The 18,811-nt window shown below is 34.1% G+C and overlaps 2 protein-coding genes across 2 annotated transcripts in view; one reads left to right on the top strand and one right to left on the bottom strand.

Annotated features, from left to right (window-relative positions):
• LOC102596213 (kinase-interacting family protein-like) overlaps window positions 1-3,165 on the top strand; it is a 4,017-nt gene extending 852 nt beyond the window's left edge. Inside the window, exons 2-3 of the mRNA XM_006347310.2 lie at window positions 447-566; window positions 1,946-3,165. Coding sequence (XP_006347372.1) covers window positions 467-566; window positions 1,946-2,883 — 1,038 coding nt within the window. The 5' untranslated portion in view covers window positions 447-466 and the 3' untranslated portion in view covers window positions 2,884-3,165. The remainder of the gene's footprint in view (window positions 1-446; window positions 567-1,945) is intronic.
• Window positions 3,166-3,702: 537 nt separating this feature from the next.
• On the bottom strand, window positions 3,703-13,063 carry LOC102595869 (protein argonaute 1). Its single transcript, XM_006347309.2, has 22 exons — window positions 12,921-13,063; window positions 10,522-11,174; window positions 10,212-10,420; window positions 9,981-10,130; window positions 9,709-9,842; window positions 9,453-9,562; window positions 9,081-9,187; window positions 8,755-8,893; window positions 8,556-8,672; window positions 7,347-7,454; window positions 7,115-7,186; window positions 6,214-6,336; window positions 5,953-6,118; window positions 5,603-5,862; window positions 5,363-5,505; window positions 5,186-5,248; window positions 5,036-5,099; window positions 4,755-4,890; window positions 4,599-4,672; window positions 4,420-4,514; window positions 4,309-4,340; window positions 3,703-4,152 (listed from the first exon to the last, which is right to left on the bottom strand). Exons 2-22 carry the CDS (start codon window positions 11,164-11,166, stop codon window positions 3,935-3,937), a joined length of 3,165 nt encoding a protein of 1,054 aa, XP_006347371.1. The 5' UTR covers window positions 11,167-11,174; window positions 12,921-13,063; the 3' UTR covers window positions 3,703-3,934.
• Between the last annotated feature and the right edge of the window lie 5,748 nt (window positions 13,064-18,811).

Genomic DNA, 18,811 nt, shown 5'->3' with positions numbered 1-18,811 from the left:
TATTAAATAGTTCAGGGGTTAAAAAATACGGTATTAAATAGTCTAGGAAGGTAATAGGTCCTCATGAAAGTTTAGTATCGCAACAGCAAATCCGACCAAAGTTGGGGTATTTTTCAGACCGTTATCCCTAAAAAAGAATAATCGACGATAGCAGTTTGGATGAACCACGCTTGTGATCATGTCCTCTTTATAGGAAAAAAAGATGTTCGTATATACTTTGACCCTATTTTTTTTATGCTTTCATAAGAGCTTTACACCTTTTTAGTTACCTTGGTGACTCGAATCCACAATTTTAGGATTAGGGTTGGAGGATGTTTATCATCTGAGCAATCCCTCGTCTACCCCTATCATTTATTATGGATAAATAACTATAGTATCTCTTTGCATTATTTACTTATTGTATTGATTGATGAAAGAAGGCATAGTAAAATGTTTTTGATGGGTAGGCCCTGTTTTGCCTGCTGAAATGGAAGCAAAACTGAAGGCAGAGAAAACTGGTGCTGCTTCAAAGCATTCAAGGAAGAGGAGCTTCAGTAGACCCTCTTGGCTTCTCTGCACTATTGCCGGTAATTACATGTTGTAATTTTCGTTTACATGTTCATTCAATAGTTTTAATTCAAACTTTGTATTTGTGTTTCAAAATCCACTTAATATGTGCGTAAATAAATCTAAAATTCATAGCGCATAAACTCAAAATTCTAGCGATTATTACGTCCAAATGTTGGACTAGTGTGAGACACAGAGAAAGAGGGTGGGGGTATGGGGTCCATTATTTTGTATTTATCTTTCATTTGGAAGTGTATGAAGAGAAGGTGTCATGTGATATGAAGTGTCATTTTCTTCTCATTTATGATAAACCTATGCTTATTTCAAAAAGGTTATGTCCTTTTGCTACTTTTTCTGTTTCTGTCTGAGGCTTAAAGAGTATGCAAAAAACGCTTCTTTTTTTGAAATTTGAATTGTAGGACCTCCCTCTAAAAGGGATGTATCTCACCATTCTGTTGTGTTGCAGAAAGAAAATAATGTCTGTTTCCTCAGCAGAATTAACAGTACCTTTAATCCTTCTGCCCGGTTGGCAGATCTCACCATGGCTTCATAGATTCGATCTAATCCAATGTTTCAATGTCAAACCTTAAATATATATATATATATATGTGTGTGAGTATGGATAGAGTTTAGTAATTAGTATTCAGTCCGTCTCATTTAATGTGACACTGTTTGACCAGGTATGCTGTTTAAGAAAAAAATAAACACTTTTGAAACTTGTGGTCTAAACAAATTCTTAAATATATTGTACTTGTAATCATTTCATTAAGGGCAAAAGGAAAATTTTATAGTTAAATTGTTTATAGTTAAAGTAAGGTGAAATTTTTTTGGGATGAATTAAAAAGCAAAGGATGTTATGTAAAAATGAGACGGAGGGAGTAATACATTAGAAAATTATCTTACTCGACTAAAAACTTACAATGTCTAAACTCTGAATCAACATCTAGCTTTTAGGTACAAAAAATCTAATGCACTCTGATATCCTGAAAAAAACTATTGTTAACCTTGTGTATATATGTGCGGAGAAAAAGTATGGATATAGTTTAATATATATTTGAAAATAAACTCTTGACTCAGGGTATGATCTGTGTACGCTCTACCTTCCCCGACTTCACTCATAGAATTTCAAGATATGTTGTTGTTGTGAATGTATGGAAAATGATAAGTTAATGAATAGGTAGCAGTTATCTTTATTTTTTTGAATTCAAACTACTAATTTCAATGTCACCTATGTCAACATCTGTCACTGTTGCTCATGGTCCAGGCAAGAGCTAAAGGGTCCATTTTTTAACTTGGATTTCATCAATCTAAAAGATGTGTAAAATTCAAATTTTCAAATGCTTCACTTGTCAAGTCAATATCATATATCTATTTGATTGGATTGTGGTCTTTTCTTCAGATTTGGACAAGAAAATGAAGAAGTTGGTTGTGAACGTTCCTAATAAAGATGATGCTGACAGTTTTATAGGACGCGCTGATGCCTATTACCAGAAACGGCCACAGCTTCTGGCCTTACTTCAAGAATTGTATGACAACTATCTCTCTTTGGCAGACCGCTATTGCCAAGCACTTGCCAAGAACCATCATCGTCGAAATTCCTTTCCTATTCCATCCTTCCATTTTGATCATGATAATGATGATCAATTTGACAAGGAAGAGAACAATGGATCGGAGATTGTTGATTCTGATGCTGAGAGTTCATTATCATATCAGCCTCCATTTCCATCCACACAAGCCAAATTGGAACCAGATATGATCATTGCAGACTTGGTGATCAGAAGTGTTGACTGTGAAATCATCCTGCACGAGCTTAGTCAAGTCGACAAGCTTTGCAACGAGTCATCAAGGAAGATAGAGTTGCAGGAAAGCTTATTGGAGTTGTTGGAATCAGAGAGATTGATCTTGTTAAATGAGAACGCGAGATTGGGATACAAAGTGGCTTCATTGATGGAGGAGAATAAGGGGTTGTCTTCAGAGTCTTTGTTCATGAAGAGGAAGGTAGCTGAGCTTGCAAGGTGCATGCTAAACAGAAGGGAGGATCATAGAGTTTGCATGCTTAGTCGAAAAGTTGAGGATCTTCAAGGTCAGATATATGGATTGGAGAGTAGGAACAATGAGTATTATGAGCAGCTACTGAAGCATGAAGAAGAGAAAAGGAGCAAGTCTAAGATGGGGTTGAAGGGTTGCTTTAAAGTGCCTGAAGAGGCTGTTGTTGGCAATGCCAAAAAGGGTGAGAAGCAGAAAACTATTGGTGCTGAAGTTGGAAAGAAAGTTCCTAAGTTTTGGGACAGGGTTAAAAAGCTTGATATCTTCCTTTGTGCACCTGAATTCAACTAAACCTATTGTTAACATGAGAAAAAAGGGTGTTTCAACTTAAAGTTTGCTGCATAAAAAAAGATAGCTTTTCACCACACTAAGTTCTGAAATACATGTTGTACTTTGAGGGATCGTTTGGTAGAGTGTATAAGAAAAGTAAGTATTGAATGGAGTGTATTAGTAATACTAGGAGTAATAATGCTGGGACTATTTCACATTATTCACTGTTTAGTTTAGTGTGTTAAATGCAGTTTTGTCTTTACTCATGCTTATACATGTGTTAATAGCTCGTGTATTGTTAATATCAAGGTTTTTTTATATATTAGTTATATACAACCTATGTTATTGAATAGGGTGTATTATTATACATAGGCTAAAAATCCTACCAAACAAAAGATTAAATAATACTATGACTAGTACATCCTACCAGACAATCTTTCAAAGAGTATGAGGCTGAGGCTGAGGCTGATTATCTAGATTTCAATGGTCACCTTGAAGGCTTGAACCGTGGAAGAAAATGCAAGTCCTCGTTTTTTAGTCTGCAACTGTAAATTTCAACTTAGTGAGTATTTTTGCATTTACTAGGTCTATGAATACATGCCATTGAAATTCCTAAGAACACTAACAATGTCTATGACAATTATTATCTATCTACTTGCACTCCCCTACTCCGTGCAGCTATAGGCGCACTTGCTACAGTTGAGTGAGTCGTATTTTCATGGGCTAAGTTGACACCCAGGCTTACTATGAAACTTGCAGTCTTCAATTGACATCCACAAAATGGCGCATAATCACCCGACTTTCAAGACCTTTTATGTTATGTAGAGAAATACCAAAAAGGAAAATAATAGGCACTTAAATAACTAGCCATGCTCTTCAATAACAATTGTTCAATGCCACAATTCCACAAACATCACTTGCGAATAAACTACTGTTAAACTCACAACTGAAATTTAAATGAACATCAAGGTCAAAGCCAAGGTGGTGATAAATCACAAATATAATTTGAAAAGACATTACTACCAGCATGTCAATCAATGCCCATATCATATAGCCTGGTTAGAGAGGACTTCTAACAATAGAACATCACCCTTTTGACATTCTCCTTGAGAGCAGGAAGGGGCCTTACAGCAGCACCGACACCTGGTGCTCGTGTGCTCCTTCCAACAGCTCCTACACCACCTCTGTACGGAGCAGCTCCACTCGTGACAGATTCACTATCAGATGTCTCTGGTTCCATGTAAAAACGAGCACGGAAAGCTGCCAAATGTGCATAATAGGCTGGAGGAACTGCAAACAACATCAATGAACTCAAGTTCACTAACATGCTATGATGAACAGGTTACATACAAAGAAAATCCACAAAAGAACTGGGGAGAGAGGGGTTGGATTGGGCATCGAAAATAGATGCTAAAGAAAAGCCATTAACAAGTGCAGTGAACATACCAATGGAGACGGAACGAGTACACCTAGCATATCTGAAAAAAACAAGAAATGATTAAAGCCCATCAGAATGCTGGAGATTTAAAGAACTATGGAAGCTCTGATTCAACTTACGTATAACAAAGGTTGTTGGTCAAAGACTGCAGCCCATCAGCAGAGAAATTGTTCTCATCCCACAAGACATGATAATGTGCTGGCCGGCTAGTACCCTGCAATACCACAAAATCTGGAAACTTGCAACCGAGTCCTTTATACATGACTATCATATTTTTATAGAATATCTATCTTATTACCTGTATGCCGGCATGGCTACAGAGATAGAAATCAAACTCAGTAGGGTGGCAGATCTTTGAATCAACCACAGTACCTTCACAATTACATTTTAAGAAGGTTTTAGGATCATTTGCAGCTATTATAGAATCATCAGAGATACTGAGATTAACACTCACCAGGCAAAATGTTCCCACTCCGATCAACAGCATTTCTATCACGGTGGTTGTTGGCAAACAACCTTGTGTGGTGACGCTTTTGAACCACGACAAACGTAACTGGGGGCTGATAGTTAGGTTCTAAAGATGCACAGGCCTGAATTGGATTTTAAGTCAGTTCAGAACTTCTAACAAGTAAAAGGGAAAGCTTGTTTCTAGCCATCCTCATCGTCCAGAAAATAGAAAGAAATTCTGAGTTGATAATAAACAGGCAGACGAAGATATAGCAAAAAGGAAAATACCTTGCGGATTGCATCAAGTTCAAAAAGAAGCACTTGATAAAACTGTCCCTCACTAACACCATCTCTGAGGGGGGAAAAGACGATTAATTTCAGCCCAAAAGGAAAAAGAAAATTGCAAAATGCAGGCATAGAAGGGTTAATCATCAATACCGGTAGAAAATTATTCTCTGAGGCTTCTGTCCAGTTGCTCGACGGAAAGAAATAAGCAATTCCCTGAATTAGAGATAAGATAAGAGCATCAATCAGAAGCGAAATTAAGTCCAGTAGAATAAAAACTCGAACATTAGGGCATGTTCTTTCAAAAAAGGGAAGGGAAAAGGACAATACTTTATCATGCCACCAGTCACAGTTCCTCTAGTTGGATCTTGCCAAGTCTTGTACAGATCTTGTATAAGCTCCTGCCTATGAGCTTGAGCAGAAACCAGACCAGCATACTTAGTAATCTCAGGCCAATCTTGAGAAGCAACCACCTAAAAGATATGAAAATTGAGCACTATATTTGCTTTGGAGAAATAGATTACCAAGAGGATCAAAGAAACCAAAAGAATGAAGTACACAACAACCTACCGCAGCAATGGACGGGCTAGAATCCTCCCCAGGGTGGGGATGGGTGACATCTGCACCAAAAATAATAGTTGGGCGGTCGCTGACAAGGGGAATTCGCCTAGAGATCGCATCAACAAGCACGGTGTTTCTTCCTCCAACTTTCACATTAATCTTAAGGGACACATTGGCTAAATACTGCTTGCTCATCTTAAACACATGTTTTGTCAAGCAGCATTGCGAGACAATGCCAAGATCAGTTTCACAAATCCGTTTTAGATCACCTAGACAAAGAAATAAAATATTTCAGCTGTAGCATATTCCAGGAGCTTGCAAAGAAACACTACATGAATTTCACCATTCTTGGCCTGTACCATAAAGGGAGCCATTATTGTCGGGCAATATGACGACCAACAGATCGAGCTCCCTCCCATTCGGCTGCAACTTCGTCATAGCATCATGAAATCGAGTTTTCAAGACCCTCTCAACTTGATCAGGGCGAGCACTCACTGGTGGTAGAACAGGATTGGGGTTGAAGATCTACAAAGACATAATAGTATCTTAAAATTTTATGTCGCAGGACCACCAAAAAAGATACAGTAATAAAAATGGAAAAACTTTAACTTCCAAATTACCATGCCCGATATCATGCACATTTGTGCAAGCTCAGAACAGAATCCCCGCGCAACACTGTCTTGCACATTGCGAGAAAAGTTTATACAGATCCAGTTGTTCACTGTTCCTCCATTAACCATTTTCTGTCAATAACAATAAAGTAGAGTAAATAACCAAAGCACATCCAACACTAACTGAAATTCAACAGAAAGGCAGCTTATTTGAGATATAAAACTAGCATAATTCTTATGTTAAGCTCCAACATTGACTGAAAATCGACACAGAATAGAGCAAAAAAATGTACTTCAGAGAAAAAGGAAACTATGAACAGGAAGTGGAATCCATCCAGAACTCTTATGCACCTCCCAACTGTTTCATTGATACTACTCCCTTTCACTGTCTTTGAGTGCCTAGCTATCACCAGAAGTCTTTCCTTGTTCAAACCCCGCTATACACTTTTATGGCTATATCATCCTAAGGTGCAGCTAAGTAGATTGATCTTATTGACGTTGATCAAACCGTGGGATCAGAAAACTGGAATTTAGCTCTGCATCACTAAGGGTACAGCATAACATACACTGTCTGGAATGGGTAATAAAGAGTAACCAAACTAATTTTTGACCACCAATACATGATGAAATTGCTCCAGGATATCTACAAGATTAAAAAGGAAAGGACAAAACAAAGCACACTTTTAAGTTCCTTAAGGTTAGTTATTCTATCATAAGCTATATCTAGTAAAGACAGGTATAAATAAGGCAAGAACAACTAAACTGATACTTCACTTGGGGACTTAAAATAGTAAGTAGAGGCAAAGCAAGACTAATCTTGTGAGAACACACACCAATAGATGGCATTTAACTGCAAGGAAATGAGAGTCAAACTGGCAACATGAATCTCAATCACGCTAATACCAGTTACCTTATTCATCATATTCCACTGGCCCACTTGTGGCAGACAGTCTTTTTCTCGACCTGTATCATGATATTTAAGCTGCAGAAACAATAAACATAATTTAACAATCATAAAATAAACTTAATTCACTCCACAAAGCAAAGAATTGAAGCAAGAGTATCTAAATCCAGAAGGATAAGGGACACCCATCATCCTCAATGACATGATCACAACAAAGAAAAGGAGAGCAATAACTTACCCAAGGTGCAGGCAAAATGCGAGCCTCAACTTGAGCAAGCTTCTCGCTAATCTTAATACCAAATTCCCTCGCATATGGGTCATCAGCATAAGCATTGTGACGAACAGTCTAACAAAAGAAAAGGATTAGATTGTGGTAAATACAAATCATGGTAAATACAAATAATATTGCAAAAAGGCCAGAAATTTATCCTCAAAAACAATAATTATTCTATGATGCACAAACAGCAGAGATGAATAGTGAAAAGGCAGAAGTCAACAACACCTGTTTTAATTCACAGTAAACTAACTGACTAGAAACAGCACTAATATTATGGAGATTACAGACCTTCTGTTTGTATCACCATGAACTACACTTCTTAATACTCATAAAAACAAATATGAATCCTTACTCGCTCATTCCAACTCCCTTCGCCACGGATTTTACATTTAAAAATTAGAAAGCACATGGAAAGCCTGGAAAGTTACTACCATATTGTCATTGTATTCCTCTTCATGGTAGAAAATAGGATGACGTAGGTCAGTACATCTTTGAAAGCTCAGATGGAGAGAAACTTATACAGACATAAGATTCATTTACAAGCAAATACAATGACTGGCTAGGCAATAAAACTTACTCCCTCTGTCCCAATTTATGTGATGCACATTCTTTTTTTGTTTGTCCCAAAAAAAATGATGCCTTACATTTTTTTAAAAGAATTTAACTTTTAAACATTCTCATTTTACTCTTAATGAGATAATTTATAGCCACATAAATATATATGCCTTGTTTTAGACTGTAAGAGGTCATTTGGTGTGAGGGATATAAAGAAATAGTGATGGGATAAAAAAAATTGTGCCTTGTTTGGTTGCCATGTTTGGGATAACTTATCCCACCATTTATACCATAGTGATGAGATAAGTTACCCCATATACATGGTGGGATAAGTTATCTCAGGATTGCTAATCCCAGGATAACTAATCCCGGGATAACTTGTTCCCAACCAAACAACCCCTAAGATTCAAAAGCCTCCCATCCTTTCTTAAACTTTTTACCCAGTCAAAGTGTATCACATCAATTGGGTGCGGAAGGCGTAAGAAAGAGAGCTAATTGCTTCAAGGTCCACATAAAGCTACTAACAAACATGGGATATAAATCAGACAGCACTAGCAATAAACCCCATCATTTGGAAAAGGAGTATTCAAAACAGTATTGGAAGCAATATCCAACCTGAAGAATGTCATTCTCTCTCTCTTGAGGACGCTGGCAGGTCACTTTCAGAAGTGCTGTTATCTGCCTCTCATTCAAGCGCTTGGAGTACCTCTGCCCCTCCACAATCTTGCAGACCTGGACTCAAGATATGTAAGCACATAAAATACACAAGATACTTGGAAAATAACTAGTTATTTTAAAGATAAAAGACACCCACCTCCATAGGCAAATAATTTGGCCTTTGTGTATTTCCAACTTGAAGACAAGGCAACTGAGTATGCTGAATAACAAAACCATAGGTTTCTCGAAAGTACTCCACAACAGCTTTCATTGTACCTCTTTCATCAACAGGGAAACTACCCATACAAATAAAATACAATGATTAGAACGATGAGTTAATCCCACATACAGACAACAGAACATTAAAGATCAGATGGCACACCACTAACTGCACCAATTGATCCAACTGTAAAATATTATGGACAAGACATGATATAGAGAAAATTGTTTCATCATAATTACAGACTTAAGCGAAATACATACGTCAACTCTCTTGTTGCTTGAGATGTCAAACCAGATATGCGGTACTTCCTCCTCATATTCCCACGATGAGTGACCTCCACCTTTACACCTCTCAGGGCCTTCTTTATCTGCAGTTCAATAGTGTTAAAAACAAAATTAACCAAACAACCTGCCAAAAAAAAAGAAAAGGAAATGGCTCTAATATGTGAATGTATCATTGTCGATGCTGTTAGAAATAAATCCTTATTTGGATGAAATGATATCTAAAGGGAATTGCAGGAGAAGAATTCTATATATATAATAAATGGGTTCTATTTTTATTGCTCCCATCAATTACTGGGAACAGTAAAAAGATCAGGTAGATTATGAGACTATCATGTATGCCAAACCAACCTTAACCCGATCAGCATCAGACAATGGTCTAGAAGAGATATCCCGATTCAGAAGCTGGCTCACAAATTCAATGACCGGCAGTGGCTCAATGAATGCTGTGGAAGACATATCTGTAGAAGGGCACAATGATGAGAAACATGTACCCCTACAGGCATACATTGCGGTAAAAGTACTGTACTTGACTGATAATAGGTTGCAAGTTCGACAAAATGAAGCCATGAAATCAAAATGTAATAGTCATAAAAGTTGTGCTGACCAATATTCAAGGATAATCCCATCTGTGTAGGACGAATACTTTGATAGAAGCCACGCCAGCTCTCTAAACCTTCACCTAGTGGTTGTCTTCGTCCTAAATCAGGGGAATAGAAAGAACGGCCCACAGGACAATACCTGCAGTTAACAATGAATCAAGGGGAAAAGATAAATACAGAAGTCAACAATTCAGAAGTAATCAATGCTTGTGACGAACAGAAATTAAAGCCAGTCAAGAACCATACAACAGAAATTAAAGCCAGTCAAGAACCATACCTACTTGTTGGCAACTCACGCAGAACAATATCCAGAACCTGTAGGGCCTCCTGGGGTGCATCAGCCTGCCTCCCTTGTAAGAACATCCCTAAGTGATGAAGATCAGCACGAGCAGCCAGTTTGATCACAACTTTAAACTCCCTTTCTCGCCTGCTCCCACAAATTAGAAAAGGCATACATTAAATACTGCTAAAAAATGTATCTTGACTTCTCAAAACCATAGGAGCATACCTAGCACCACCAGGTCCATCATCATCATCAAGAAGTGTGATTTTAAAATCTTTTTGAACAAAAGGGAGGGGCCCTGCGGTGTACAGACTTTTTCTTCCGTCATAGGCTGGAAGCCTCTTCCCAAGATGGGACTCTCTGTAAAGCTTTACCAGCTGCTCCATGACAGCGCGGTTGACACCTCGGGAAGCTACTTCTGGGGTAATTGAAACCTGAAAGCCATTAGAAAGGATGAAAACAATATCAGGATAAGACCCTCAAGATAATACAAGGAAGATCATAACTGGAAGAACAAGCAATGGTTAGCACTCACATCATACTGGTGCAAGTCTTTGTCAGGTAACTCGGCAAAGAAGTGATTGGCTTTAACAATGCATCTAGTGCCATTACTACCCTTTCCAGGCCGAAGTGGAAACCTCATTGACTTGCTAGATACAGGTGGTATTGCTTGGGGTGCACCTGCTTCTGGTTGCACAGCAAGTTGCTGGAACTGCTGAGTAACTTGATGTGTCATTGGTTCAGGTGGCTGAGATGAGGAGCCAGCCTCTGAGTATGTTTCTGCTGGTCTTCCATATGGTACGGGCTGATGTGGAGTCTCAGTTGCTTGGTGCAGCTCGGGAACTGGTGGCCTAGAAGAGCCACCAGAAGGTGCCCCACGGCCCCCTATACCACCACGACGCTGGGGTTGTCCTCCCCCTCGTTGATACTGCTGGGGTCCTCTGCCCTGTTGATAGTACTCAGGGGGTCCCCCATAGGACTGTTGAGGAGCCATTCCACCACGTGGAGCTCCCCCACCACCACGGCCACCATATCCTCCACGCTGAGGTCCCGAACCTCTACCTCCACCTTGCTGCTGCTGTTGTGATGGGCGTTGGACACCACCTCGTCCCCCTCCAGTTTCATGGGACTCGGAGCTCTCAGCATCACCAGGAACATCAGTTCTCCTCTTCCGCACCATGGTAGCAACTACAAAAAACAAAAAAAAGGGACAACTATCACTTAAAAATGTTTCATGTAGAGATCAGCCACATTGTCCTTGAAACACAATTAATGAACTCATCAAAAAGCTTATCTGATATCAATCTATGAGCCCTGATTACAACTTATAGGCTCCAAACCCCCCATAAATCACAAGCTAAACCTCTATCAATACGTGTTCAAGCAACTTCTATAGCAAACAGAAACAAAAAATTCACTGTATGATCTCATGCAGCAACAGCATCCTAAATAATAGGATTAACTAGATTCAGTTACAATTCACAGAAGAACACCTCCAAACTTTAAAGGCATAATATTAGGCAATCAAAGAGAATGTTTTTTCTTTATAATAGTGGTTGTCCGGGCCAACTTATGCACACCTAGACTAATTCTAAGGGCACTTACTACCAGCACAGATACCGGATAACTCGGTCCACCAAGGTTTGGACATACGGGAAGAAATATCTTAGTATTTTTGCCTCAGCTGCTGGGATTTGAACCCGAAACCTCATGGTTCTTTGACCCACTTCATTAACCACTAGGTCACCCCGTGGATGCTCAAAGAGAATGTACTATAGGACAACAAAACAGTAAAAGCTCATACCATTTCCATATCTCAAAACCGGAGAGAATAAAACCAGAAAAAATACACCTAAATTGAATTCATAATTCAAACAAGATGACAAGAATGCTTCCAACTGGGGTTTTGTGATTAAAAAGGACAAAGTGTTATCAGTTTCATTTCTGCTTCAGAGAGAAGGATTTACAGAAACATTTTGCCCTTCCCAAAACCAAAAGATAAATTCATGCTCATACAGATTGCTCAGAACATGTAAAACAAATAGAACAGAATAATAAATCCATGTTACACATAGATATAAGGACAAATAAGGTTAAAAATATAGGTGAGAATTAACAAAGAACAAAACCTTACTAATCGAAAAATATACATGAAAATATAAAGAGCATGTTCTTACAGCCTTACACTCCACATAACAGCAGCAACACTACTTAGAGCGTCATATTCAACATAATAAAGGGAAACTCAGAAATGATTTCAAAAAAAGAAAACATAAATCATATCATCCCTCTGTTTCAATTTCTTTGTCATACTTTCCTTTTTAGTCCCTCTGTTTCAATTTCTTTTTTTCCTTTTTTGGTAACTCTATTATAACTTTCACCGTGACATGTTTAAGGCGGACATTTTGGTACATTCTACCTATCTTTCATTTTAAAGACCACAAGAGTCAATAGTTTCTTTACTTCCCTAAACTCAATGCCAAGTCAAAACAGGTCAATCAAATTAAAACGAACTTAAATAGAGTCCAGAAGATGAAATAGGAAAGAAATCCAAATTTCACTTCGGAACAGCAGTCTATACAACAAACATACCAAAAACAGAGCATACAATTGATAAACCCCTCAAACACACAGCATTCACTATTATCCATCATAGCTTCGCAACAGCACAACAATGCTAACAAGGACTAGAAAAAGCACAAAAAAGTTAAACAAGGCAAAAAAAAAAAAAACATAAATGAGAAAAAATCATAACCAAAGCAACAGTCAGTTAGATCTGATCATCAAGTGAACTCAGCTAAAAGTAGAACAATCGGAGAATCGATGTAAAGCAAAAACCCTAAATTGAACAAAAACCACAACTGAAAACACTGCACCAGCTAGATCTAAAATGCTAAACTAACAGAGATACATTAAAATCACAGAAATGTATACCTCAAAACCACCGCCGGTACACCGATTTTCGCCCTTCTTCCACCAGCCACCGCCGTAACCTACAAAACGCAAGAGAAGCAACTACTACTACTACTATATAAGTTTAGAGAGAGAAAATGATGTGTAGATAACAAAAAGGAACGAAGGGCATCATTTACAGATTCTCTAACTCATTATAAAGCCAGAGTTGGTTGTGTTATGACGATTAAGTCCCTACTCTGTTTCATATCGATGTACTGTTGCAAAGGTTATTATAGGAATTAGAATCTCATTTTGTTATTACAACAATCTAGTTGAAGCTTAGTTAGATGCTTTGTTAGCTAGTACAATATCTAGTTGAAGTTTGTCGTTAGTTTAAATATAATATTTGTTTTGATTGTTATTTTTATTACTATATTGTATTATCAAATTTATTTGTTGATAATAATAAATGTTTTATTTGTGTAGTGATAAAATTTGATATAATCCTATTGTTACCTAATTTTTATTTATTATTTAATAATTATATTCTATCGTTTACCTTATACTTTTATAAAAGTTATATCGTTGTATTCTAATTTATTTTAGATTTATTCTTTAGATTATTCATATGTGATATTATGCAACGATGAAAAATAATATGATTTACTTATATATTGTATTTATTAACACAATACAATACGATATATTATGAAATAATATACAACAATCATCTAAAGCAGAGTGTGAAGTTTGCTAAATCTATAAAAACAAATTATATTTACGAGCCATTTGGTTTAAACTTTAAAACAAGTTATATGAGAATTGGTTATGTAGAAATTAATAATACGATAATTATTTCATTCAATATTTGATTTGATGTGTTATATATTAGTATAATTTACAATATACTTTCTTCGTTTCATTTTAGCAAATCAAGAGAGTTTTATTACATTTTTTTTCATAGTAGTCAAATTTAGAATTCCAACATATCATTAATAAGATTAGTTTAAGAAAATACATCTCTAATTAATGTTTTCTTAAGAAGTGTGTCAGGTCAATAAGAGTCAAATAATATGAAATTGATGGAGTATGATTTAAACTTTGTTTTCTCATTTTAAATTTTAGAAAATCACTATTATAAGGTTAGTTTGGTCACTTGAGCATTTTAGTTCATGTATTTATTTTAAGGTAATGCTAAATGACAAGAGTTTGGCCAGAAAAATTCAAAAGTCTATAATATCATTTTTATTTTAAAATAAACTAAATCTTTTTTCATTTTTAATTAAAAGGTATTAAAGCTAAAAGGGTAAAAATATTTAAAAAGGTAAAATAACATAATATGAAATATGTTATTTTACCTTTCTGGCCAAATCTGGCCAAAAGGATTTTTCCTTTATTTTATTACTTAATATATAAGTTTATTCAACTTTCAATTTTTTGTATCGATCTTTTTGGGTTTTTGTGGTCACATATGAATGTATATTGCAAGTTTTCTTTTGTCCTAAGCAGTTGGTTCTTGTTTTTATCATTAACAGGAGACAAAAGCTGTGGGTATTTGGAAACAAACTGAAATTAGAGTTAGTATTTGTCTCTTAATACAAATTGGAATTAATTTAAAATTGTTATAATAAGTATCATGGAGTGAAAATAATTTTGATCAGTTAAATTTTAATTAAACGTGATTTTTAAAATTCAACTCCAAATAAAGATAAATGATATCCATAGTCAAACGTCCACTTAAAATATACATTTCACTGGCAAAATACACAAATTGAAAAAATTATAAAGATAAACTTTTTAAAAAATTCTAATTGCAATTATTTAGGATATTTATATTTAGTTATAAAATATAATAATATTTTATCATTTACAATAAAAAATAATAATTTAAAAGTAAAGGAGTTGGCTGCAATGTTCATGTTTAGGGAAGAGGAACTTTAATCATCTCATCACTTATAGGTGTTGACCTTATTAAAAAAAAAAAAAAAAATTAACATACGAAAAAGGAAAAATGGAATAGAAAATTATAAGATGGAAAATTGAATTTAGACAAGTGAACTAACTAAAGCTACTAAAATTCCCCAAACTTTTAAGTTTTGATTAGTTTTTTTTTTATGTTTTAAGCGTTTCAATTATCCTTTTTATTAAATATAACTTAATAAACATATGTATAAAAAAAGAGAAAAAAAAAACAAAACTTAATCATAATTTATTTGGTCACTACTTGTCTCGATTACTGTGCAAATGAAAAAAATCATGAATGGTCACTAATGAATAAGAATCTCTGATGACTTTCTTGAAGGCATGCATGTTAGAAGATTTATCAATGATTTAATTAGAAAAAAACTTAGCTAATAATAGAAGTGTTATTGTTTATTTGTGAATGTGACTTTGTTTATTTTTTTAATCTTATTTTCTAAATATTCTTAGTAACTTGAGGGTCGTTAATAACGTATTTTTTATATAGAATGATATAAATTTTGTTGTAATATACTTGATATCATGAATACCAATTACCATTAAATAATCTGCTAAAGAATTGTGATATTAAATACATAATTCTATGTATTATTGTGTCATCAAACAAAATACTACTTCGATTTTGAAAGGATTGTCTATGGATTTCTTTTTATTAAGAGAAAATACATAAAATCCCCTTGAATTTGACAGCAAAACTTACTTTAGCACTTTAATTTTACGGATAATTATTCCCCCCCCTAATCTCTTTCCAAGTGAATTAAAATACACCTTAATATTATCAGTCTCACAATGGTAAGTGTATTCCACACGCACCATGTCATTGATATGTCAGCGCCACATCAGCATCACATTGAACATTATTTAAATTTAAATTTTTAATTGTTTTTTATTTCTTTTTATTTATTCACAATTTTAGAAAGTAAACAAAAAATCTCAAAAAATAAGAATTAATCCATTATTATAAGAAAAATAATCTCAAAAAATAACAAATTTTCAGTTGAAAGAGATTCAAAATCTCAAAACCATTCTCACAAAAATACATTCAATTTTTAAGACACATTATCAAAACAAAGAAATAATAACAACTGAATATTTAATTTGAGATGAAAAAATTGTAGATTTTCATTAAAAAAGGCTTCAAGTTCATCACATTCAAATCTTGCCATTTTAATTTGAAGCAAGAACAAATTGTTGGCTTTTCTAATTTTTCCTTGTTCATCACACTTTTTGGGTTTTCTATCAAGGAAATCAGGGTGGAATGGGGGCGTCTCGAAGAAGGAGAAAAAAGATGAAAAGTTCAACAAAAAAGAAGAAGAAAAGTGTGAGGGAGCGAGGTCCGAAGAAAAAGGAAGAGGGTGGGAGTGGGGGTTCGAAGATGATAAATAGGATCGGGAAAGGGGTGGTGCAAGTGGTGGTCAAGGGCGGGAGAGGTGGATTGGGTGTGAAGAAGATGAAAAGGCGGGAGGTGGGGCTGGGTTTGGTGGTACTAAGGGCTGGGGGTGGTATTAGAGTATGAAGAAGATGAAGAAAAGAAAGATTATTGGCTAAATAAAAAATAATTCGGGTTCACTTATTCTTTTTCTCTTTAATTTTCGGTATATACACGTTGTTATTTTTTTGACTTGTCATGTCAGCGATTTGGGTGTATTTTAATTCACTTGAAAAAAGATTAGAGGGTAAATAATTATTCATAAAGTTAAAGTGTCAAAGTAAGTTTTGCTGCGAAGTTTAGAAGGGATTTTATGTATTTTTTTCTTTTATTAAAGAGAAATTTGACTAGTATTTGGAATGTATTATTTTGATGATAGCATAAAAGTGTAATTTCAAGACTTTTTGTGTAATTTAATGAATATTTAAATCTATAAGAAAATTAATTTATTTTAATTTACTTCTAAGAACTACTATTATTTAATTGGTTAAATCAACATGATTAGATGAAAAAAGAATATTTATATCTATATGAAAAATTATTTCGATTACTGTGGAATAAGAAGCCTTCGTATCTTAATGCACATATTTAATTTATTCAGAGCTATTAGAGTTGAGTCCAGTAATTTTAGTGAATTTGAGTCAAAGCAATAACAAGAATATTTCTAGTAGAATATCATTCACAAGTAAAATAGATATAAAATGACAAATTATTCACGTTTAATTATTATAAGTCATCTAACTCATTGAGAAATGAATAAAAAAATAACTAGTACTTGATAATCCAAGTAAAATAGATATAAAATGACAAATTATTTCTTGAATTTTTAAACCGGACAAGTCAACCTTTTTAATTGATTCCAACGACTTCCATCTTCATAAACAAAACTCGTATCGATCAATAATGTCTACAATATCAATTCTTTAATTCTTTATTTAATTAGTTGATAATATATAAATCATTCCTTTTACTCATTTGGAGTTGCTTAAGCTTTTAAACTCAAAAAAATTATTTGGCTAAAATTAAACATAAGTTCGTTATGGAGTTGTCTTTAGACTTTAAAAAACGGATTATATTTGTAATGATCCCTGTTTCATGACCAAAGTTAGACGTGATACAACATTAATAATTGTTTTTTTTTCAAAAAAATAATTAAAAAGAATAGTACTGCTTAATTTAAACAATTAGGGAATTAAGAGGAATATACTAACAAAGTTATTTCAGTTACACTTTTGTTCTGTAATGCAATAATTTTGTCATTAATGGGTTGATAACAACGTCAATAAGCATATTCTTCTTAAAATAGAAAATTTCGTCGGGTGATAGCAATAAGAATGTTAATCATTTTTATTAAAATATGGATTAAATTATTCTTCAGTAGGGCCTTCGAATAATGCTTTTGAATTTTGATGCTTCTATGTGGAAGTTTCTGTATTAAATTTTGGCGCACTAATTAAGTGCATATTAACAGTAACATGGGTAATCAAAATAGGTGCATAAATGGTGTTTCGTAATTCAATTTGTTTAATTCTTATCAAAAAAATTTCATTATTTATTTTTTAATAATAATTTGCTTATATATAAAGGAGGATCTTCATCCTGCTGATGTGACATGCCTTAATGATCAGAAAATTTATTTATTTATTTTTTTAAATTTTAGACATTTTTCTCTATTTTTAAATTATTAAATACTATTAATTATTAGTTATAAATTATTAATGATCAGTTATACATTTTAGAATTTCAAAAGGCTACTCCCTATAATTAACATTTACTTTTCCATAATTAATGTGGTTAATTACGGGAAAAATGGTTACATAATTTTATTAAAAACTATACTCATTTAATGATAACTTTAATGAAAAAGATAATTCTAACATTTCAGAATTTTACTATATAATGTAAACATTTCAAAATTCTACCACAATTCCTCTATTTTTCATCATTACTTCAATTTGGTCATTTTATATCTCTTCTTAATCTCTTTTTATTTAGCATTGCAACATCTTATTTTTATCTTCATTTTGTATTAACCTCAAGCAATGAATTTTGATTTATATATCTTATGAAAATAATATTCTAATTATATGTTAATTGTTTACCGGTTTTAAAATAATTTATCTCTTTATTGATTTTCCAGAGGAGTTGAAACATGAACAAGTGCAAGTAGTTCTCATATACCATGCTTTTGGTTGGTCTTCAAATTTTACCAAACAAATTTATTATTTAATTTTTCATCACAAAAAAAATCTAAAAATTATATAGTGACTTTTCATCGTTGATTGTTGATAATGTTTATGAATTATTAGTTCTTCGTGAATAAATAAAAAAACTATAATTGTCTTTTAAATTTCTTACTGCAGATCGCATGCATGGATATGTGATCTTATCAAGAACACAAATTTATTGACTTTTCATTATTGATTGTATTCATATAATCGGTTCATTGTAAATTATTATTTATTATCAAGATTAGCTTCATTCATGTAGGATTCTCCTTTTGCAAATCAATAAGTGATTT

This window comes from Solanum tuberosum, unplaced genomic scaffold (genome assembly GCF_000226075.1).
Source record: "Solanum tuberosum cultivar DM 1-3 516 R44 unplaced genomic scaffold, SolTub_3.0 scf00087, whole genome shotgun sequence".
In the NCBI taxonomy this organism is placed as follows: Eukaryota; Viridiplantae; Streptophyta; class Magnoliopsida; order Solanales; family Solanaceae; genus Solanum; species Solanum tuberosum.
The sequence above is the reverse complement of the archived record's forward strand: the minus strand, read 5'-3'. Positions and strand labels throughout refer to the sequence as shown.

Bases quoted from the DNA above. Each gene is read 5' to 3' on its own strand.
- LOC102595869 (XM_006347309.2), bottom strand. From the start codon at position 11,166: ATGGTGCGGAAGAGGAGAACTGATGTTCCTGGTGATGCTGAGAGCTCC. The intron at 10,131-10,211 runs GTATGCTCCTAT...TTGTGGGAGCAG, and splicing joins GATGGACCTGGTGGTGCTAG to GCGAGAAAGGGAGTTTAAAG. The intron at 4,891-5,035 runs GTATTTTCCTTT...AATCCAATTCAG, and splicing joins AACTTGATGCAATCCGCAAG to GCCTGTGCATCTTTAGAACC.